This window comes from Pituophis catenifer, unplaced genomic scaffold (genome assembly GCF_029215685.1).
Source record: "Pituophis catenifer annectens isolate HBS135680 unplaced genomic scaffold, rPitCat1.0.hap2 SCAF_6, whole genome shotgun sequence".
Taxonomy (NCBI): domain Eukaryota; kingdom Metazoa; phylum Chordata; class Lepidosauria; order Squamata; family Colubridae; genus Pituophis; species Pituophis catenifer.
In genome coordinates this window covers 68,480,398-68,504,255 of record NW_027256886.1, presented here as the reverse complement: position 1 = coordinate 68,504,255, position 23,858 = coordinate 68,480,398, and the positions used below count along the sequence as shown (strand labels likewise).

General features: G+C 39.3%; 1 protein-coding gene across 1 annotated transcript; it reads left to right on the top strand.

Moving 5' to 3' along the window:
* Positions 1-2,609: 2,609 nt before the first annotated feature.
* Positions 2,610-23,100, top strand: STAMBPL1 (STAM binding protein like 1). Its single transcript, XM_070945977.1, has 10 exons — positions 2,610-2,639; positions 3,661-3,878; positions 6,457-6,532; positions 8,094-8,189; positions 11,564-11,900; positions 12,670-12,794; positions 16,574-16,711; positions 18,844-18,956; positions 20,211-20,310; positions 22,919-23,100. The coding sequence occupies exons 1-10, from the start codon at positions 2,610-2,612 to the stop codon at positions 22,973-22,975; spliced, it is 1,290 nt and encodes a 429-aa protein (XP_070802078.1). The 3' UTR covers positions 22,976-23,100.
* The last annotated feature ends 758 nt before the right edge of the window (positions 23,101-23,858 follow it).

Sequence of the window (23,858 nt, the reverse complement as noted above, 5' to 3'; positions counted from 1 at the left end):
ACACACAGTCACTCATGCCCTCGTCACCTCTCGTCTGGACTATTGTAACGCTCTCTACATGGGGCTCCCCTTGAGGTGCACTCGGAGGCTCCAACTGGCGCAGAGTGCGGCCGTGCGGGTGGTTATGGGAGCAACATGGAGCTCCCATGTAACACCTCTCCTGCATGAGCTGCACTGGCTCCCGGTGGTCTTCTGAGTGCGCTTCAAGGTTCTGGTTATCACCTTTAAAGCGCTCCATGGCTTAGGACCTGGTTATCTACGGGACCGCCTGCTACCACCAATAGCCTCCCACCGGCCAGTATGCTCCCATAAAGGGGGGCTCCTTCGGGTGCCATCGACTGGCGGCCCCTAGGGGGAGAGCCTTCTCTGTGGGGGCACCTACGATCTGGAACGAGCTCCCCCCGGAGATACGGAGGATCCCGGATCTGTGCACCTTCCGTCGCGCGCTTAAAACGTTTTTATTTCATCAAGCTGGCCTGGCCTAAATCTTCTTCCGTTTTAAATATAAATTTTAAATACAAATTTTAATCTGTTTAAATTATGGGGTATTTTAAATTATTTAATTTGTTTTTAATCTATTTTAAATTTTTGTATCTCTGTGTTTTATCTGCTGGCTGTTCACCGCCCTGAGTCCTTCGGGAGAAGGGCGGTATAGAAATTTAATAAAATAAAATAAATAAATAAATAAATGTAAAAACATCCAGTTTTATCATGATTCTCCCTCTTGTAAAATTGTTCATTTACTAAAAAGAAAAAGGAGAAGAAAAGAATTAATAGAAGCTTCTGGGAGAAAAACAAAACAAAATGACCCACTAGTGACATGACACGGCTCCAACAGGTAGTAACAAATTAGGATGATCATCTGTTCTGGCATCTTATTTCTTGCATTCGGATAAACCTGGTTCCAGTGCGAATGATTTAATCTGTTTGGAATCCTGGATGAGATATTTTGGCAACTTAGTGTTCCTTTGGTGGGTGATTTTCTTGAGCTTTCTATCCCACTTGGCCCCTGGTTTGACAATCAGAAATCCAAAAACCAATTTATCAGTTGTAAAGTGGCAAAGCTCCAGGTAAAGCAGGGGGTCAAACATGAGTCGTCACATGGACACGTGATGTATTGTAACTTTTTTCCCCTTTGCTAAAACGGGTGTGGGTGTGGCCAGTGTGTGATGCATCCGGCCCACAGGCCACGAGTTTGACACCCCTGAGGTAAAGATATGATTTTGCCAGTGTCAGTGAAAATAACTGACTGACTCTATATTGGTCCCTATGTTTATTGCTATTAAATAACTCTTTATTAGTCTTCAAAGACTGACGTCATTGTGTCATTGTTCCTATATACTAGAAAGGCAATACAGGAGGCAAAACCTTGCTAATTATTGTCCAATTGTAATATTGTCAATAATTAGTAAACTCTATCCTTGATTTTTATACCATAAATGTTTAGATTAGAATATTTTAGTTCAGGAACAAGCAGGTTCTATTTTAGGATATTCCACCATGGATCAGTGTGCAATTTTGCACAATTTAGCTGAAAAAAAACCCCCCTCCAGACCTACTTGTTGTTGCCTTTATTGATTGATTGATTGATTTAATATAATTTATATGCCGCCTTATCTCCATAGGACTCAGGGCAGCTCACAACAATTAAAACAAACCAATAAAAACATAAAATACATACATAAACAAATATTAAAACCCGTTAAAATAATCAAAAACCCCCTCAGTCCAGGCTAGGCACTGCGAACAGCCATGTTTTTAATTCGCGGCGAAAGGTGCGGAGGTCAGGAGCCAGCCGGAGCCCTAGGGGGAGTTGATTCCAAAGGGTGGGCGCGCCCACAGAGAAAGCTCTACCCCTGGGGGCCGCCAGCCGACATTGTCTAGCTGACGGTACCCGGAGCAGGCCCTCCCTGTGGGAACGCACCGGGCGATGGGAAGCTGTTGCTAGTTGCTGGTTGCAGATGGTCCACCAAGTATCCTTTAAGGATAACCTTCAATCCAATTGCTTGTAAGGTACTGTGGAGGAAATTAGCTACAACCTCAAATAATCGTTGCTTTCTCAGGTTGATAATTTTATTACTTGAAAATATTACACTATAGATTAGAGGCAAATGTGTCAGTGTGTCTGCTCAGATATAGCGGTTGAGTCAGTATCTGTGTATCATTACAGTGCCCATTGTATCACCTATGACATCTGGCATTCATGAACCTGATTATCAGAAAGTTGTTATCTCTCTGATCAAGGAATTACAGTCTTCCTTCCTTGCAGTCTTCCTTCTGCAAGATGTAAGCACTATAAAGTTTGCCAAGTTTCTAGCAATAGCTATAGCTTGCAGAAACTGGTTAGTATTCCTTTTTCATTCTTCATTGTTTCGGGGCTGATTTTTCTGTATTTTAAAATTTATATTTGTGCTTTATTGTTGTTGTACTCTAAACAAATGATAGGATTTGATTTCATTTGCTTATATTTCTTCGGAATTTCTCCAATGGCTACTAATTTGTGCAGTTTTTCTGTTTGCAATGAGTGCTATACATTTTCCCATTCTCTTTTGTGACTAGATGGCATGATCGGAAAGAAGAAAAAGAATAAGCTGGGTTGCTGACACAACATGGAAGAGCCATTCACTGTGAGTTCCTTGGTAAGGATGAATGCTTTATAATATAGGGAAAACTGCTGATCAGGCAACACGTCTGCTGGGCTTTTGTAGAACAAGCATTCTATTCAAATTCAAATATGTCCTGGGATGCACCGATTCCCCAAATCTAGTAAAGATGCATCTAAGTTACTCCCGGTGGTTCATAATGTTGTCCTTTATTGCTATTGCTATAAAGATGCTGCTTTCAATAACAGTTTCTTAACCTTAGGCTTTTCAGCATGAATCATGGTTGGTTTTTTTATCTCTCACAGTCATCTCCATTAGAGAACAATAGAGCACTAGCTCACATTGATTTTAAAAATAGAGACCGAAAGGTTCATTGTTAAAATGCATTTGTATAAGTGTACATGAAAGAGAAGAAAAAAAAAAAACCCAGGGAATGCAACACAACAGACCTTACTTTGGTTGCATGTCAGTTGCAATAAGTGTCAAGGTAATTATGCTTTTGATGAGTGTGTGTGTGTGTGTGTGTGTGTGTGTGTGTGTGTGCATGTGCATGCATGCATACAATGCAGTGCAGGGGTGAAATTCAGCAGGTTCTGACAGGTTCTGGAGAACCGGTAGTGGAAATTTTGAGTAGTTCGGAGAACCGGCAAATACCACCTCTGGCTGGCCTCAGAGTAGGATGGGAATGGAGATTTTGCAATATCCTTCCCCCAGGAGTGGGGAGGGAATGGAGATTTTGCAGTATCCTTCCCCTACCACACCCACTGAGCCACACCCATGAAGCCATGCCCACCAAGCCACACCACGCTCACCAAGCCACGCCCACAGAACCGGTAGTAAAAGAAAATTGAATTTCACCACTGATGCAGTGGAAATGTTTGTTTTAGCATAATCATTTATTTTGCAGGGATTTTGTGGAAACATAATGACAGCTTCTTCTTAAAAGCATGGGGTGTACCTAGCCCATAATTTCATTCGCCTGTCAGAAATATTGAACATACATGAATCAAAGTCACCTGTCAAAATAAAGTGCAATGTATGACCTCTGCTTTAACAGAAAAAGCTAGCAGCTATTCCTGACCACACAGATATTTCCTTGAGCCCAGAGGAGCGTGTCCGTGCCTTAAGCAAGCTTGGCTGTAACATCACAATAAATGAAGACATTACACCCCGACGCTACTTCAGATCCGGTGTGGAGATGGAGCGCATGGCTTTCGTCTACCTGCAAGAGGGAAATCTTGAAAATGCCTTCGTCCTCTACAATAAATTTATAACGTAAGGATCAGTTTGTAAATACGTACTTTAAAATTTAGAAATTATAAGTATTTTATTACCTTGGTAGGGGACTAGCAGAACATACTTACTTACTTACTTACTTACTTACTTACTTACTTATTTATTTATTTATTTATTTATTTATTTATTTATTTATTCATTTATTTATTTATTTATTTATTTATTTATTTATTTATTTATTGGTTCGATTTATACGCCGCCCTTTTCCGGAGACTCAGGGCGGCTTACAATGCGTTAAGCAATAGCCTTCATACTTTTATATATACCTGCTTAGTAGGGCTTTCGCCACCCCTCCCCAAGCGGTGTTCTTTTTTATATAAAGTCAGCTTATGGCCCCCACAAACCGGGTACTCATTTTACCTACCTCGAAAGGATGGAAGGCTGAGTCAACCTTGAGCCTGGTGAGATCTGAACTTGCAGTAATTGCAGGCAACTGGTGTTACTTAACAGTGCTTTAGTCTGCTGTGCCACCAAGGCGCATTAGGACTGTGCAGTCCTTTGGATATAATTTCAGAAAGGTTTTGGGGCATGTGAGGTCATGAGAGAAAGCACTGATTTGCAACTGTCTAGAAGCAATCACATCTTTTTCCATTAATCCATGGTGCTGCAGAATAACCCCATGAAAAGATGCAACTGCTTCCAAACTGGTGCTGTGCTTCATATGCTCAGAAACTGAATATGAAACTTTGCATAGTCTTAATAACAAGAAGTCTAAATCTGGTAACTCCTAAATGATCGTGAGTTAAATATTACCATAAACTGGAGATCATCATTAAAACTGTGGATATGTCTACAATTATACATACATACAAGTTCTCTGGAAAAGGTTATTTGTTTGAATTCAGTTTTATTAGCTGACTGTTCTGGAGGTGTGGAAAGTCAAGCATCCTGCTGGGCCATGCATCTGACATTTTTTTTTTAATTTGATTTATATGCCGCCCTTCTCCGGAGACTCAGGGCGGCTTACAATGCATTAAGCAATAGCCTTCATACTTTTGTATATTTATACAAAGTCAGCTTATTGCCCCCACAAACTGGGTCCTCATTTCACCTACCTTAGAAAGGATGGAAGGCTGAGTCAACCTTGAGCCTTGGAGAGATTCGAACCAGCAGTAAATTGCAGGCAGCTGCGTTAATAACAGGGTGCGTAGACCACTGTACTATCAAGGCTCTTACCAAAGAGACATTGTTGGTATTTGAGGAGGGGAGGAAATATTAGGGAGTCAACTAATGCTTGCTATACTTGAAAAGGAGAGGGTAATGTGGTGAAAAGAAAGATTGTTTTTTGGTAAATGTAGACATGCAAAAATACCTTCTGAAAGTTGGCATTGAGTATAATTTACAAGCCATTTCTTTCAGAAGAGTTCCACTAAAAATAGTGACACTGCACCATAATAAATAATATGATTCCAAACAATTATAAGGTTCCCCCTGTCCGGTGGTATCCAACTCCCAGGGGCAATGCTTATCTCCATTTCCTGGCCAAGGGAGCCAGCATTGTCCAAAGACACTTTCTGTGATCATGTGACCAGCATGATTATACATTGAGGGCAGGGGTGAAATCCAGCAGGTCCTGGAGAACCAATAGCAGAAATTTTGAGCAGTTCAGAGAACTGGTAGTGGAAATTTTGAGTAGTTTGGAGAACCTGCAAATACCACCTCTGGCTGTCCACAGAGTGGGGTGGGAATGGTGATTTTGCAGTATCCTTCCCCTGGAGTGGGGAGGAAATGGGGATTTTGCAGAATCCTTCCCCTGCCACACCCACCAAGCACGCCCACAGAACCAGTAGTAAAAAAAATTGGATTTCACCACTGATTGAGAGGCGCTGAACACTGTTACCTTCCCACCAAAGTGGTATCTATCTATTCACTTGCATTTGTATGCTTTCGAACTGCTAGGTTGGCAGGAGCTAGGGCAAGAACGGGAGCTCACCCTATTATGCAGCGCTTGGGTCTTGAACTACCAACCTTCTGGTCACCATTGCAAGACTTGGCTTATGCCTTCAAGGGAGCAGTTCTTTGCATTGATGAGGCCCTTCACAATTTGTATCATTAGATGCAGAGGTACCACAGTGTGCAGCTCACATGGAAATGAATCTCCCATTCCTTCAAGGCCTCTTCTGGTACTTCCAGTTACCTTCTGGTCGAGGTGGAAGAGGCTTCTGCCCATTCATCATTTCCAACTGTTCAGATGGCCAAGTGAAGCTTTGGTGTGACCATTTTGTGTTTAGAAGGAGGTGGGGGTGAGTAGAGATCCCTTTCCTGAACAGTTTCAGAGGGCCACATGCTATGGACTTTCAGAATAGCAAAATATCCCTTCAAAGCTCTGAATATTCTGTTATGGTCTTTGAGCCCGAAGGTTCTCAACAATGGAATAGCAGTGCTGCTAATTTAAACTTCAAAGATACAGAAAGCTTCTGTGAATGAAAGAAGAAGAAAAACCTTCCTTCTAACCTCATTCATTTATTTTGCAGTTGTCTCAGTGGAAAAGCATTAGTACTGTTCATCAGGCTTGCAAAGGGATAAATGTGTGTGTGTGTGTGTGTTTTTTCCCCAGTTTGTTTGTAGAGAAGCTGCCATGTCACCGAGACTACCAGCAATGTGCAGTTCCAGAGAAACAGGATATTATGAAGGTAGAGTGTCTTTTTCAAAAGAAATGGCCATCTAGGGGGATTTCTCTCTTTTGCAAGGATGACTAATGAAAGAAAAACCCTGACAGTGGCCTGAGAATGTTGAATGCTCTTATTGAGCCTGTTAAGATTCAAATTTACAAATTGTAATCAGTATTTGATTTTTTTTTAAAGAAAAATGCTTCATTGTCCACAGTTGATATTCTAAATACATTTACCAATTAGTTAAACAAATGCATGGAATGTACATTCTAATGATAATAGAGTTTCTTTTTTCTTCCCTTCTTTCTCCTCCTTTCTTTCTTCTTTCCTCATTCCTCCTCTCCTTTCCTTTCCTACTTCCTTTCCTCTTTCCCTTCTCCTCTCTTCTTCCTCCTCTTCTTACCCTCTCTCCTGCTCTTCTTTCCCCTTCCTTCTTCCTCTCCTTTTCCCATTCTTCTTTTCTCTTCTTCTCACCTCCCAACTCCCCTACTTTCCCCTCTCTACTCCTCCCCTCTTTTCCATTCCTTTGTTGTTTCCTTTTTAATTCAATCTGAGATGGTATTCGAGCAGACCGGATTTCTCTTATTAAAATAGTGTTATTTTACATTTTACACAAAATTAAACCCTAGCATCCCCCCCATTACCTGTATTTGATTTTTTGATGGTAGGTTCAAGCTTGAGTTTTTAAAAAAAGAGCATTAGGGCCAAATCCTGAAAGTTAGCAATCTATAATCTGAAGAAAGTTTTGTCTATTACCCAAAGGTGGAATGCAGGTAGTCCTTGATTTATGACCACAGTTGACCCCAAAATCTCTGTTGCTAAGTGAGACTTGTTAAGTGAATTTTGCAACCTTACATGCCACAGTTGTTAAGCGAATCATTGCAATTAAGTTAGTGACACGGTTGTTAAATGAATCTGGCTTCCCCATTTGTTCGTCAGATGGTCACAAAAAGTGTTCACACCACCCCAGGACATTGCAACCGTCATACTTATGAATCAGTTCCCAAATGTCTGGATTTTGATCATGTGACCATGGGGATGCTTTAACGGTCGTAAGTGTGAAAAATGGTCGTAAGTCACTTTTTTCAGTGCCTTTGTAACTTCAAACAGTCACTAAATGAATGGTTGTAAGTCAAGAACTACCTGTAGTGCATATTCCTTGTGTTAATAGCGAGAAAAGATTAACCTGCCATTTAATTTCAACCTTATTGATAAATACTCTGCAGCTGGAACTGTTTCATTTTCCACAAGTATTTTTTTTTTGGATCAGCCAAATTGGTTGCCACAGAAATTGGCCACCCAGTTTGTATGTCAGGTTTACAGTATTATCATTGGCTGAGAGAAAGGCTGGCTCACCCAGCTGGCTTTCATGACTAAGGTGGGACTAGAACTCACAGTCTCCTAGTTTCTAGCCTATATGTAATTTAATACTATGCTAGTAAACCATTTATTCTACCTGTAGGATCCGATTAAGCTATTTGGCACATGAAGCAGCAGAAGTATTGTTTGTATATGTTTGTGTGTATGTATGTATATGTGTATAAAGTTGCATTTGATTTCTCTTACTTTCTCTCTAACAAAGAAACTGAAGGATGTAGCATTTCCAAGGACTGATGAATTGAAGAAAGAGTTGTTAAAGAAATACAATGCAGAATACCAAGAATATATGCAAGATAAGGTACCTTTTACTTTTTAGCTATATAGATAAGTATCAACTCTAATACATTCCTTGAATAGCAGTGCCAAAGCAAAATTATAAATTTATGTGGTGAAAGCTACTACAAACTAAATAGCAATTTTAAAACTGTTATCATTCATTTTGGTTTGGGCAAAGTGACTGCTTTTGCCTTTAGATAAAGAAAGTTGATGTGGCTTTATAATCAATTTTATAAAAGTGTTATTAGGTCTTGAAGCATCAACATCTTCCATTGAGTGATGCTATATCAGGCCAAGCTCTGAGATAAAACAGTGAAATCTAGTTGAGTCCAATTCTTTATTTGCTTACACCTAAGAGACAGAATCTTGCCAGACTAAAGCCGTATCTTCTAACCTAATAGATGTATCTTAAAATTCTAGGGTGAATCTCCTGTTCTGAATCTCTTCTTACCGCACACATCTTGAAACTGAATAGTCTCTTAATTAGGTTTCTCTCCTCCTCCCTGGGAAACCATGGTGCTCCTGAAAATTTTATCCCACCACATGCTGCTAGTCCTTTTTGTGTAATGTGTGTGGGAATGACTTTGGCAGATAGGAGGAATTGCCACAGACGAGACAACAGTGAGATAAGAAGCATCTGAGTTTGCAGAAGGATTGTGGGTGTGGCAGTTACGTCAGACGGGACCCCTCTCTAGTTTCTTGGATTGTAAAAACAAGAGAAAGGGGAAAGATACAATTTCAGACTTGCAAGATTCTGTTAATATAACCTTAACAATCAAGGTGAAACTAGTGAGTGTGCTTCTTGTCTGGACTAACTCCCAAGGCTAACATTTATCTTCTTTCACATGGGGGTACCCGCAGAGGGAAGGGGGAGCAAATGTCAAGGTGGTAGGTACAACTATGTGATCCAAGCCCTTCCTCTTCATATGTGTATACAATGACACATATGTGCCTAAAGGCCTTTAATTGTGCAGGTACAGTCATTATCTTGGTTTCTTATCATTCCCCATCTATGGACACTCATTTGAGCTGATCATGAATGTCACACTGTCAGAATCAGAGAACTAGCTTTGCTAAGGCACCATACAGGTAGTCCTTGACATACAACAGTTCATTTAGTGACCATTTGAATTTACAATGGCACTGAAAAAAGTGACTTACGACCATTTTTCACACTTACTACCGTTGCAGCATCCCCATGATCACGTGATTTATATTCAGATGCTTGACAGCTGACTCACATTTATGATGGTTGCAATGTCACAAATGTGTCATGTGATCCCCTTTTGAAGCTTTCTGACATGCAAAGTCCATGGGGAAGCCAGATTCACTTAACAACCATGTTGCTAATTTAAGTACTGCAGTGATTCACTTAAGAAGAAGCGAGAAAAGTCGTAAAATGGGGCAAAACTCACTTAACAAATTTATCACTTAGCAACTTAAATTTTGGGCTCAATTGTGGTCGTACGTAGAGGACTACCTTTATTAGAAATTGGGAGACCGTGAGTTGAAGTTTCATGGCCTTAGCGATGAAAGCCAGCTGGCTGACTTTCTCTCTGAGCCCAACTCACCTCACAGGGTTGTTGTTCTGGGGAAAATAGGAGGAGGAACAAGTGTTGGCTATGTTCACTGCCTTGAGTTATTTGTAAGAATAATAAAGGCAGAACACAAATAAATATGTAAATAAGAGATGAGTGTACATACAATCCATTGTCATCTACCCATTGCAAGGACTGCCTTGTTCCAGTGTCAGCAATTGTTGAAAACGCAGTGATTTCTTTTGCCAATCTTTGCTGCTCTATTCCAGACAGAAGAACCAGATATGCAATTTTCTTAAATACCTTTTTGTATCCGTAGGTGGTTTTATCGCTGTTTGAAAATTACAACTGCTCTCCTTTGGAGAGGCTGCTTAAAACCTATGAAAATAATTAAGTTTTAAGTTGGGGCCTAATGGCTCCCATTATTTATTTACAATTTAAAATTTTGTGCTGCCCTTTAGAACGAAGTTTTTCCACTGCAATTTACAACCCATTAAGTTAAAATTAGTATTTCAATAATTATTAAGACAGACAGTAAAATAAACAAAAGCAGCAGCCAGAGCAGTTAAAAGTTTCTGTGTACCATGAATATGAATAATTAACATATTGATATAAATGAAAAGGCCGGGGGGGGGGATTCCTTGATGCTGAGAACAAAGTAAGTCAATGCCAAGAATATTCCTTTGCTGAAATATTGCAGAGATGGAGAGTTATTGTTGATATTTACTAGAAGTAATTATATATGATTTTGTATCCTAACATTATATTGTTGGTGAAATTGGACTTGCTTTTGTATATGGGGTCTTCTTCCAATACTGAAACATTACAAGTTAAAATGTGTAATGAGTATGAAACGGGGTGAAATCCAGCAGGTTCGGAAAGGTTCTGGAGAACCTGTAGTGGAAATTTTGAGTAGTTCAGAGAACCGGCAAATACCACCTCTGGCTGGTCCTAGAGTGGGGTGGGAATGGAGATTTTGCAATATCCTTCCCCCAGTAGTGGGGAGGGAATGGGGATTTTGCAGTATCCTTCCCCTGCCATGCCCACCAAGCCACGCCCACCAAGCAACACCATGCCCACCAAGCTATGCCCACAGAACCGGTAGTAAAAAAAAATGGACTTCACCACTAGTATGAAATGTGCACCAAAACACAGCTTCTTCTGGATGCATGTGTAAATAACAAAGTATATTTTCTTGTGGCACTTTTTGTATGAATAACTTTCTAAAATGCAATGTAACTCTCCAGATTTATTTCATATGAGCCTAATGATTTAGTTAAGGTTACAGTTCTTTCCTGATATACCTGTCTAATATATATTTGTGATATAGATTTTTATTTTTATTTCCCAAATTCAAACTAAACATGATTTGAATAAATATGACCTAATGAAACTTGCAAAATGGGGCAGAGGGTGGCAAATAATTATTCAGACATTAGAGTGGTATTGAATTCTAGCAGTCTATTATTGGCACTTCAATAGTCAGAATAAATTAAACTGGAGAAAATCTCTAGTCCGAAGAATTAATCATCTTCCAGATCCAGATCCTTTGCTTTTAAAATCTATTTTAAGTATAGAAACTTGACCCTTCCAGATGTTCCTGATTTGCAGCTGTTAGCAGTCCTCATCTTAGCCATGCTGGGCTAGGGCTGCTGGAGTTATCAACATCTGGAGAATGATGTTGCAACATCACTCTTCAGATGTTGATAACATCTGGAGATGTTCTTGGTAGATGCGGCGGATATTAAAATATTCAGATCTATTACGATTAATGTTGTTTAAATGCATTGTACCCTCTCTCTTGGAGTAACCCTGTTTTAGGTGACGACATGTTCTTTTAATGTATTCTGTTTTGCAGAACAAAGGCAAAGCTGAGTTACTGAAGAGACTAGAGCAAGAGAAATTAATTGAGGCAGAAAAGAAGCGGATTGCACAGATCCGTCAACAGCAACTGGAAACAGAACAGTTTCAATTCTTTGAAGATCAGTTAAAAAAGCAAGAAATAGCTCGTGGTCAGAAAACTAAGAATAATTCAGTTACATCAGAGCCAGCTGATGGGAACACGTTGTCATCTGCTCCACACCTGAACAATACTTTCCCCAAAATAATAGCAAACAAGTGTGATGCTTCTGCGAGTCAATCTCCTCCAATCAGTCGGGCCTTAAAGCCAGCTGCTACCTTAAGTGCTGTTCAGAGTAAGAAAGTATATTTTTTGTTGTTGTTTCTGTCAATAACCTTTCTAAGTTATTGGCTGAATAGGTTTTATAGATAATTCTATAGCAATAGCACTTGGCAATAGCCCTTAGACTTATACACCGCTTCACAGTGCTTTACAGCCCTCTCTAAGCGGTTTACAAAATCAGCATATTGTCCCCAACAATCTGGCTCCTCATTTTACCCACCTCGGAAGGATGGAAGGCTGAGTCAACCTTGAGGCTGGTGAGATTCGAACTGCCAAATTGCAGGAAGTTAGCAGAAGTAGCTTGCTGTACTGCATTCTAACCACTGTGCCACCGCGGCTCTTAGACTTATATACAGCTTCATAGTGCTTTATAATCCTCACTAAGCGGTTTACAGAGTCAGCATATTGCCCCCAACAGTCTGGGTCCTTATTTTACCGACCTCAGAAAGTGTTGACTTTGAGCCAGTTAGGATCGAACTCTTGGCAGTGGGCAGAGTTAGCCTGCAATACCTGCATTCAAACCACTCTGCCACCACGGCTCTTATCATTTCTTAGTATGTTTGGTTTGCAATAAAGAAATAAAAGATACATCAGGGCTAAAAAGTCTGTTTTGATCAGGATGCATCAGATATAGAGTCTTTAGATTGGCTGTAGCGCTAAACACTTAAATACCCACTCTAAAACAGCACACTGCCTGCTGAGTGCTTTTCAGATTATGTGGTATGAGAACAGTTCACACTGTAGACTGCTGTGTAAGTGTCGCTCTTACTTCTCTTTGCTAGACGATGCTACTGAAGGACTGCGAAGTGTGGTTCTACCCAGTGATCTTTGTCACAAGTTTTTGCTGCTTGCAGACGCAAACACCGCAAGAGGAATAGAGACATGTGGCATTCTCTGTGGAAAACTGGTACAATAAAACCTTCACATTTGTATGGCAAAGGCACTTTGAATGGTACTTCGACTGGAATGAGTTTTTGTTATAACAACATAATAAAAGTAGATCTGAAACATCTAGTGTACTGATGTGATAAGTGAGGGGTTTTTTTTTTCCTCCTCTGTGAGGGTCTTTTTGAGAAATCTTTTTGTGCTGCTTGCTAATTTCGTGGCAATATTGTTGATCTTAAAGACTGGAAAACCTGTAATTATTAAGCTATTTTCCTGCCATGTGCGCAGCTTCCTTTTTGTGATTCTGCATTGCATTTCTCTTAGTTTTTGTGAAATTTTATTAGAAGCAAAGTAATATTAAATACAATGATGGGAATGTTATGCCAGATTCTTGGGAGGGAAGGAAGAAAACCTTCTAGCAAATATAACTTGGATGTTTTCTTCTCTTTTCTTCTTTTTCTTTTTCTTTTGCCGTTGAATAAGGTTTCTATCATTAGCAGTGAAGATGTTTCTAAACCAGGGGTGTCAAACTCATGTCATCACAGCGGTGTCACATGACGTATCAAGATTTTTTTCCCCCCTTTTCTAAACCAGGCGTGGGCATGGCCAGCCCATGACGCATCCAGCCCGTGTGCCGGGAGTTTGACAGCCCTGTTCTAAACCATGAGTTTCATATGAAATGCTGAGCCCAGTACTTAAGGACATATATGTATCTGTATTACAATAATAATAACCAAACTAAAACTAAACAGAATTTAAAAATCCAGTCTGTAGCAGCTCTATTCTGTATACAGTAATATGGAGTGGAGTTATCTGAGTTTAATAAGATTTCTCAAAACATTTAAAAAATATTTTTTATTTATATTGAAATTTATAAACTAGCCTCAAACAATTTTAAGATACTCAAGGGAAAAAAAATCAGCCAAATCTGAAAAAATTACTAAAAAAGCTAGGCCAATGATTCTGACCACACTTTTAGAAACTTCTGGATTCTGGGGGGAAAAATTACAAATAATCAATGTGCTGTAGCCGAGACCTTCCTGCCATTTTTCCCAAGATCAGATCAGCACCAAACCTGCTGGCAATCAGGAAGGCCGCCTGATCAGAAAGGCTATGAAGATCAGTAACATGATGAGGGGCCTATCTGTAGGATAGTTATCTATCTGATTGTTGCAGTGGGGAAATCTGAACTGGTTTGCTATCGGTTCACTGGCTGTGCATGCACACTGCACACCAAACGTGTGCTGTGTGCACATGCACACTGCGTACCAAATACACATTTTGTGCACGGGCATGCAATACATGTCAAAAGGACGCTTGGGATGGTAAGTAGAAGCGAGGGGGGGGGTATCAGCTGTGGCGTGTGATTTAGCTTTGGTAGAGAGCAGGAAATCCTGCTGTCCAGCAAAGCTAAACCATACGGCATAGCTGATCATCGGAAATACTGGTTTGGAGGAACCAGTAGCTTTTTTTTTTTTACTACCGGTTCGCCCAAACTGGTAGTTTTTATCACTACTGGTTCTCCTGAACTGGAGTGAACCGGTAGCATTTCACCCCTGGATTGTTGCTATGAAGAATGATTTTCCATGACGTGATGGGAAATGGGAAGATTTTGTTATTGTTCTTGGCTATCTGGTTTGTATTATAATTTTTGTGTTACTGGGGAAGTGGGGTTGATGGTTTTGGTACTATATAAGCCTTTTGGTGATTGCAGACTATGTACATTCAGTAAGAAAATATATAATAAAATTTTAAGCTATAGGGATTTATTTAGAAGTTCTATAGAATATGCAGAGCTAAATCATTTGACTCATCATCTGTGTTTGGGAATATTAATCAATACCTCGGTGAATCTTTGCCACTTAGCAAAGAGACCAATTATCTGTTATTCTTAGTAATGATTTTGTAAAACTTTCAAGCTGGGGTAAACCAATCCTTCACAGGAAGTGATATAAAAGGAAGAACAGCTCAGAGAACTTCAGCAATTCAATATCTTTTACTTGTTGGTTAAAGAACCATTTGGGTCTCTAAGACTTTGGGATATTTAGCTGCAGTGGTTTAGAATGTGGTCTAGAAAAATATCCCATTAGGAATCAATACGTCTATTTTAAAATTAATCTTATTCTCAGTATTTCTTTACCACCATTACATATCTCTAGAAGACTTACAGATAATGGAAACAATTAAAGATATAAACATAATCATAACTCTCAAAAAATAAATAAAATATAAAATAGTCCACTGCAAACTGGACAGGAAGGAAAGCATAGCTGTTAGTCTCCAGACATCTGTTGAAAAAGACATGTTTCTATCAGTTTATGTCCAAAGTAGAGGCTAGTTCGATCTTGGAAATAGGGAGAATGTCCAGAGATTAATAATTGAATAGTATCCAAAATACATATGGACATATTTCTAAGAAGCTGTTAGAATGCAGTATTGCAGGCTGATTCTGCCCACAGCCCAGAATTCGATTCTGATGAGCTCAAGGTTGACTCAGCCTTCCATCCTTCCAAGGTCGGTACCACCCACCGCCATCTCTACCGGATCGGGTGATCCGGTCCGAACCGGGAGCATTTCACCCCTGATTTGAACCCTCCTGGATTTTGAGGCATGAAAAAACTTCCACATCTCTAAGCTTGTTTGATTGTTCCCATTCTTTGTCATATATGTTTGTGTTGAGCTGTTCTCTTCATAAAGATCATAAAGATGGCTTTTATATATAGCCAATAATCTTATCCTTATCTGAACAGAAGGAGGCAGCAGTTCTAAATTATTCCTTAGTCCAGGAAGAGAAGTTGAGAATATTGCTGCTGTTTCAGATTATAGAAGTACTAAAACAGCCCAACTTTGTGGTCATAGACCAATTATGTAATGTAACAAAACCTAAATGGTAGCACAGACCAAATACCATATTTTGCACAGCTTTAAATTCAATTCAAACCATTTTGAATTGAAATGCCTCATTGTGAAGTTTCCTAATTTGAATGAAAAATAAATAGCTGTTTTGAGATTAAAACAATATTTTGATGTGTTTTGAACAAATTGTGTTTTACACTCAGAAGAGAAATGTTAATTCTAAAAAAAACCCTTCTAAGATATACAAAACAGTCCATCATATTTTCAGGGGCAGACGTTTCACATTTGAAATAGGGTATTCTAAATTCAAAAGTATTCACCTCAAAACACCTTGTGCATTTCCGCTTTGAACTATTGAACTGCTTTTATGAGACTTCTGTATTCTGGGCAAGAAAATGGAATTTAAATAATAAGAATAAGGAAATAATAGTGTTTATTTAAAAAATAACACCTCCCATCTTTACAAGAAAATAGATCCATATCCTTTAAGAGTCTTCAGTAACTTACAGTATACAGCAACTATATAAATAAATAAGAAAGTAAGTTCTATGGTAGGCCACAAGATTTATTCTTGGATTTTCCAGGTAGGAATGGTAAACTTTTGTGTTATCAATCTGTACTGAACTAGAGCAGAGGTCTCCAACCTTGGCAATTTTAAGACTTGTGGACTTCAACTCCCAGAATTCCTCAGCCAGCTTTCAACTCCCAGGAATTCTGGGAGTTGAAGTCCACAAGTCTTAAAGTTGACAAGGTAGGAGACCAGCCTCCCTAGTACAGGAACCTCCAGGGCCCCTGTTCTGCCTGTTGTTTTGATGATTCTTTGGTATTGATTGGGGTAAATGTGCACAGCTCCTGTGAAATAAATAGTTAAAAAAATTGATTGATGCCAATGCTGGTCTGGGGATTGAAGTACTTAAGCTATTTCCTTGGGCTTGTGTCTTACAGACTCATAATGAATTCACTATTACTCATGTAATCATACCAAAACAGTCTGCAGGACCAGACTATTGTGACATGGAGAATGTGGAAGAGCTATTCGGCGTTCAAGACCAACATGATCTTCTCACGCTGGGATGGATCCATGTAGGTAGAGATAAGTATGCTTGGCTAGATAGTAGACATTTCTTGCAGCAGGAGGAAATTCCAATGTAAGGTTGCATTTTCTTTAAACTAATGTTCAGAGCTGCATGCCATCTGGTAATAGACCAGATCAGCTTTCTTTCTCTCAGACAAACATATCTTTGCATTATACATACATACATATATACATACATACATACATACATACATACATATGTTTGTATATGTATGTATGTGTGTTTACTTTTTATATTCATATGGACATTCTAACAGATGACATAGATTGGATTTGGGGCAAAATGTAACCTTTCTTCATTCAGAAGTGTCTCCCTTGATCCAAGTAGTCCTGAGAAAGTTTTATATTGAAAAATGTGTCCAAATAAGTTCACTCCAGGAGAGATGATGTCAGTTGTGAAATGACTGACAGGAGGTCAGGTTAGAAGGATGCCATGTCCTTTATCAGTGATGGTTAACCTTTTTAGTGCCGAGTGCCCAAAGAATGCGCACTCATGAGGAAATGCTCGTGCATGTGCCCGAACCCCCAAAATGCAATGCGAGTGCCCCCCATGCATGCGCCCCGCCCCCGTGTATGCACGTGTGTCAATCATGCATGCGCCCCAGGCCCCCCCGCACCCTCTTTTGGCTTCCAGGTTGGTGCAGGAGGCTTTCCAGGCCCAAAATGAGGCACGGGGGGGGGGGGGCAGGCCCCGTTTTGGGCCTGGAAAGCCTCTTGCACCAACCTGGAAGCCAAAATGGGGCGCTGAGCAAGCCCCCACACACACACCCTATTTTGTGCCTGGAAAGCCTCCTGCACCAACCTGCACCCCGCGCATGTGCCCCACCCCCTGCACATAAGCACACATCCCCTGCATGCATCCCAACCCCCACGCATGCACGGCAGAGATCCTAAAACCAGCTGGCCAGTGGGAGGCATGCGCGCATGTGCGGTGGAGCTGGGCTGGGGCGATGGCTGGAGTGCCAGCAGAGAGGGCTATGCGTGCCACCTGTGGCACGTCTGCCATAGGTTCGCCATCACGGTCCTATATCAATGATTTTCTACTCCACCGTTAGAGCAACAATATTTAAAGATACTGTTTGAATAAAGTTCAAATTTGGCGATTGTCTTTTTCCCTCCTTTTCCTTAAATCTCAGTCAGTTCTTTTAAAATGAGATAACTGTTCTTGGGACGTGGCTTTGAGACTTGCTGATTTAGGTACATCTCTATTAGTTACAACATTAATGTTGTATGGCATCAAGTCACTGTGTATGAGTAGGGTAGCTAAACGTGTTTAATAAATAAACATAGAAAGCTGTCCTGGGTCAATATTAAAGAACATTTTCTGTTATGGTATCAGCTATTTGGAACATCATCCCCATGGAGATTAGATTGCTTCAGCTCTATCGGTCTTTCTTAAGGCCTTGAAGACATCTCTATGTCACCACAGATGGTGGCTGGATTATATAGCAGAGCCTGTGAGGTGGTTATGTAAATGTTGACTTGATAGTGTTTTGGTTTTATTTCAGCTGCCAATTATGTATTACATTTTCGTATATGTCATTTTAAACTTTTGATAGCTACCCGGAATCATGTTTTGACATTGTGAGAGGAAAGGATGCCTACAAAATGGCCACCATCTATGACTGCTGTCTCTTTAAAATTCTTCATAGCCAGCACAGCAATTGCTGGCTATAAAAGTTGAGCAGAGAGACTGCTGGGTAGGGTGTTGTTTCTGTGTGGGAAAGAGAGAGAGAAGGAGGTAGGTGTATGTTTGTAAAGCAGCCTGAAGCTGATAGAAAGAGATACTATATATATAGGACTCACAAGGAGTAATAGTTGGAGGAGCAGTAGGAGGAGGTGTAGCAGCAATGGGGAAGAGTGGAGTAGAGAACATAGAGCCTGTGTGTGCTTGGGAGTGGATTACCTAAGGACTTGTGGTGTTGTGTTAGCTCTCTTGTGTTTTAAAATCCACTGACTTGGGTATACTTAAAAGAACCTGTGACAGAGAGGATGAAATAAATAACATTTATTTATTATTTAGTAAATAATAAGTGGGTGCAGCTAATTCTGACTTCTTTTGTATTCATAAAATAGAACAAAAGTCACACTCTATGTAAAATGTTGCCTTTCTCTGCAGTCCCATCCAACCCAGACTGCGTTCTTATCCAGCGTTGATCTTCATACGCATTGTTCTTATCAGCTGATGCTGCCAGAGGCCATTGCAATTGTTTGTTCACCAAAACATAATGAGTAAGTTTGAGCTTCCTTTTCCATCCTCAGATAACTATGTTCAGATAATTAGTTTCTTGTGTTCTATACTATGTGTTCTTAGTTTATTATGTTCTACGTCAACTGTAAAATGTTCAAGAAGACAAGGGAAAAAAGGGGAAAATGCATATTGTACGAGTTTCAATCTTTACAGATAATGGTATACATTTTTAGAATCAAATTTAATTCCTGAATATTCTTTGTTATGTTATGCCTTCTGTTATGCCTTCCCATACTGCTCTCTCTCTCTCTGTTTTATTAAACCTGAATAGTTTTATTACTGAACCTCAAGTTCTCAAATCGCCTATCTCACTTTTTAGTTTTTTGGGGGAAGAAAATATTAGGGGTAGATGCATAGACATAGAGCCATAGAAGAAACCTTTGTTAATCCTGCTCTGTGCTCCAACCCATGTTGTTATAGTCCAGAAATGTCTCATTAAATGGTAGTGACACTTTTATGTTTGTGGTCTTCTCTATATTTTTTATATTTATTTACATCCTTTACATTAAATATGCCAGAGATTTACCTTTTTCATGTAACATGCAATATGTTTAGACTTGATTAAATCATGGTTCATTTTTAAGTTGTGGGTTTTTCAAAAGTAGGATATTTCATTTGTCATTTTAACATTTTTGCTGAAGCAATCAAAATACTGTAGACCTCTGGCCCATCATTTCAGAGATCACTTAAATCATTTGCGATGCAATTGTGCTAGAAGAATGACTGTCTTAATTCAGCAAAAGTTTATCTTTGCAAGGAAGCCTCTTGGCATGAGAAGGAAACTTATTTCTGAGTATTAGATAGTCCTTGGTTGTCATAGTATTGTAGTGACAGGTTTCTCAACAAGGTGACCCGTCATTAATGTAATTTTCAAAAAGTGACTTGAATTGTTGAGTAAATTCAATTTGCAGGCAGATTCCATGAAGTTATTGTATTCTTTGTGCAACTGAGATCAGCACTATCTCCTATAGATGATAGTTGGGTTAGTGCTGCTTTCTTAGATGTAATATCCGCCAGGCTGGGCTATCAATGTAAAGGTTTTAATTGGTTTTAAATGGGATTTTAAATTTGGAGTTTTATAAATTGGGCCTATTATTTAATAATTTTAATTATTTTTAAATTTTGTCTGTCTTTGTGTTTTTAATTAGGCTGTACACTGCCCTGAGTCCTTCGGGAGAAGGGCGGTATAGAAATTAAATAAATAAATAAATAAAAATATTTCTTTTGTTTTCTAGAGTGGGAATCTTCAGACTTACTAATGCTGGCATGTTGGAAGTTTCTGCTTGTAAGAAGAAGAGCTTTCACCCTCATACCAAGGATCCTAGGCTATTTAATGTAAGGGTAGCATATTAATATTTAACATTCTGTACATTCACTGCCCCACTATTCAAACATGCAGAAATGTGAATGTAGTATAAGTTGAAATCTAATTTCTTCTTCTCTAATCTAGTTCATCCAGATCAGGGCTGTCAAACTCGCGGCCTGCGGGACGGATGTGTCACATGCTGGCTACGCCCATGCCCAGTTTAGCGAACAGGAAAAAAGTCATGATTCATCATGTGACGACACCATGGCAACGCGAGTTTGACAACCCCCCCCCTCCTGATCCAGATGGTCCAATTCATATCACCACCCAGCTTGGAGAAATCTCAGATTTATATTTTGGCAGGAAGATTGAAAAGAATGGCACCAGGACGGAGATTAGTTCAACAATACTTAGATATGTGTTCATTTCATACATCAGTATATTTGTTAATTTGGATAGGAAACGGAAATTCAAATGCAAATTCAAACATGCCTGCAGTGAAGATACAGAAATTCTGCCAAAACTGCTAAAGGCAAATGTTACCTTGCAGACACATTGAGAAACCCTTGCAGAGGGTCAGATGCAGGATGTAGAAATTAAAGTGGGTCATACTGATTTGCTATAGCTGCTGTTCCCAACCCCTCACCTTCCAGATGTTTTGCATTGCAATCTGTAGAATTCAGAGTTTGCTAACAAGATAGTCTTGAGAGCCTTTTCTTCACTATTTCTGTCTTGTTCATATTCTAAACCTCTGTAAAGGTAAAAGATATACCGCTCAGTGTCATTCTGTGAGTGAGATGGATGCTCTCTCAATGAGGATGCTTACCACAAGGAGGTAGAGGGTTTAGTAAACTGGTGTAACAAAAACAGCCTCATTTTAAACATAGAAAAATCTAAAGAGATTATTGTTGATTTCAGAAAAGGCAGGCATAGCCATACATCTCTACGTATAAATGATTCACCTGTGGAGGTAGTTAGCAACATCAAGTTTCTGGGTGTGCAGCTTACAAGTAGGCCAGCTTGGTCACTCAACAGTGAAATACTGGTAAGGCTGGCTTAGCAGCACCTACATTTACTATGTCGCATGAGAAAAGTACATCTTCCTTCCACCATCCTTACCAGTTTCTATAGAGGGATAATTGAAAGCATCCTGTCATATGGCATTACAGTCTGGTTTGAAAGCATTACTGCTTCAGACAGGAAGGCGGTGCAGAGAGTGGTGAGGATTGCAGAAAAGATCATTGGCAGTTCACTTCTGTTTATCCAGGACATAGCATATAAGCGATGCTTGAGCAAAGTCTGCAGAATTGTCTGGGATGCTACACATCCTCTTCATGACCCGTTTTCCTTGTTACCTTTTGGGAGGATGCTTCGTGGTATTCAAAGCAGAACCTCTAGATTAGGGGTGTCAAACAGGTGGCCCGCGGGCCGGATGCGTCACACGCAGGCCACGCCCGCCCTGGCTCCCCAAAGGCAAAAAATGTTGTGATACATCGCGATACATCATGTGACGCAATCAAGTTTAACACCCGTGATCTAGATTCAGTCAATTTTGTTGCATATAGCATCAACCTTGTGAACTCTCAAGTTAATATATATATATGTATGTATGGTGCAGGTATATATTTATGTATGTATATACCATGTGTATATGTATGGGTTTGGGTTTGGGTAGATATAGACCTTCCCTTGAGAGCAGGCAACAGAATTTCATTTTTAATGAAATTAGAAATCAAATTCCGGTGTGCTCTCAGTAAAAAAATGACAAGTTATTTTATCTCTAAATTTGATAAATGTCAAATCATTTGCTCAGAATTGAAATGTAAGAATACCCTGTAAAAAGATATACTGTATTAAAAACTAGCATAGTTGCCAAGATTGTTGGATATGTGTGTGGAGAGAGGGATTTGTCTGTTTTCATATAACAAAGATATAGATTTAATAGATATTTATTCATTTTCAAAATGAACTTACTCCTCTTCCTACCGTAGAAACCAAGATTGGATGATAGCCATTTGTCCCATGGAACTGTTTATATTATCCTACAAAAAAAGTAAATTACCTTTCTTACAGATGATAAACCTTCCTACATCCCAGCATCCTCATGGTTTATTATGGAGAAAGTTAGATAATCAGAAGAACTAGGTCTGTTAAATCATGGATACCACCAAACCAGATGAGCAATGTGGTTAGGTTTACACTGACCAGAAATCTTGAAAGTAGGTAACAGTACCTAAATAATGTTGGCTTTTACTATCTCAAGAACTAAACCAAGTTAGACCTTAAAACAGAAAATCTTCAGGAAGTTTCCATTTATCAAGTTGCGTTAAAAATAATCCCAGAAGCTGATAAAGAAAATTATATAGATGTGTGAATGAAATCACTAGGAATCCATCTTAACTCAAGGAAATCTTTATCTTCTCCAAAAGAAGGAAGAACAGAAGATGGTTGTTTGAAAATGCACCTTTCAGGGTTGAAATTGGATCACAGCCTTAGGGGAACCTTCATCCCTAGATGAATATCCCAGTGAAATAAATCCACATTTCCCTTACATTGTTGCAGATTTGAATTATTTAATTTTGCAGCAGCTGCCTAATGACAGATAATCTAAGGTTAATCTGGTGTTTTCTTTTGCAGATCTGCAAACATGTCATTGAAAAAGAGATAAAAATAACTGTGCTGGATCTGAGGTGATACAGAGAGAAGAATGCCTTCGGTAAAACATAAGTCCAAAGGAAAACGAGGCTGCCCAGTTTTCCTAGCGTTTTCCAAGTTACTGACATTTTATATTTGTATGTTTTGAATTTAACAATTTGATATTTATTGCCCTTTTCTCATTTTGAAGTTATTTCATTGTACAGTCAAAATGAAGCTCACGGTGGCATTCAGTCCGGGTATGTTATTTTATTGGAATAATATGACAATAAAGTGAACTTGACACAATGACAGTCTTGACTCCTTTGCAATTTTTTTTTTCTTTTTCCCCCCCTCTGGACTATATATGATTGTTTTCCTGCCCTACAGGTATTCAGGGGTGCCTAAGTGTGACATGTGAATGTTTACAGCATGTTTAAAAATAACACTAGCTATAAAATAGATTTGGAAATATGGAAGAAAAACAGACTCGCCAAAAGGAGCAAAGCAGGTTCTACTGAGAAACGCACAGAAAAACTCTGGTCAAATAATAAAGTGAACAATGAATGTGTGAGCCCACAAACACGAGTTCCTTCTATTCAACTAGCTTCAGTCCCAAACACCTGCTACTGCATTATTAAAGGGTCAGTGTCGCCTCCCTATAAATTCACTGTAGAAGAAAGAACCTTAAAATAATTCTGATTTTTTTCTGAGTCACAGCAGGTAGAAGTCAGAGGGCATGGAGAACTGAAAACTAGGTATAACCATAGGATTTAGGAAGGAATGGAAAACAATTCTACTTATGCATAAATTACAGTGTGCCCATCTAGGTCTAAAATGTAAAATGCTATCTTTGTGTGTTCTCCAGTGGATGATTTAAACAAGCACAAACTTCCTTTAATCATGATTCACGTTTTCCACTATCCATAGAACTTTAATGCAA

Excerpts from the sequence above, each read along its gene's own strand:
- STAMBPL1 (XM_070945977.1), top strand. The coding sequence starts at position 2,610 with ATGGAAGAGCCATTCACTGTGAGTTCCTTG. Across the intron at positions 3,879-6,456 it reads CTCTACAATAAATTTATAAC|TTTGTTTGTAGAGAAGCTGC; the intron begins GTAAGGATCAGT and ends TTTTTTCCCCAG. Across the intron at positions 16,712-18,843 it reads TCACGCTGGGATGGATCCAT|TCCCATCCAACCCAGACTGC; the intron begins GTAGGTAGAGAT and ends CTTTCTCTGCAG.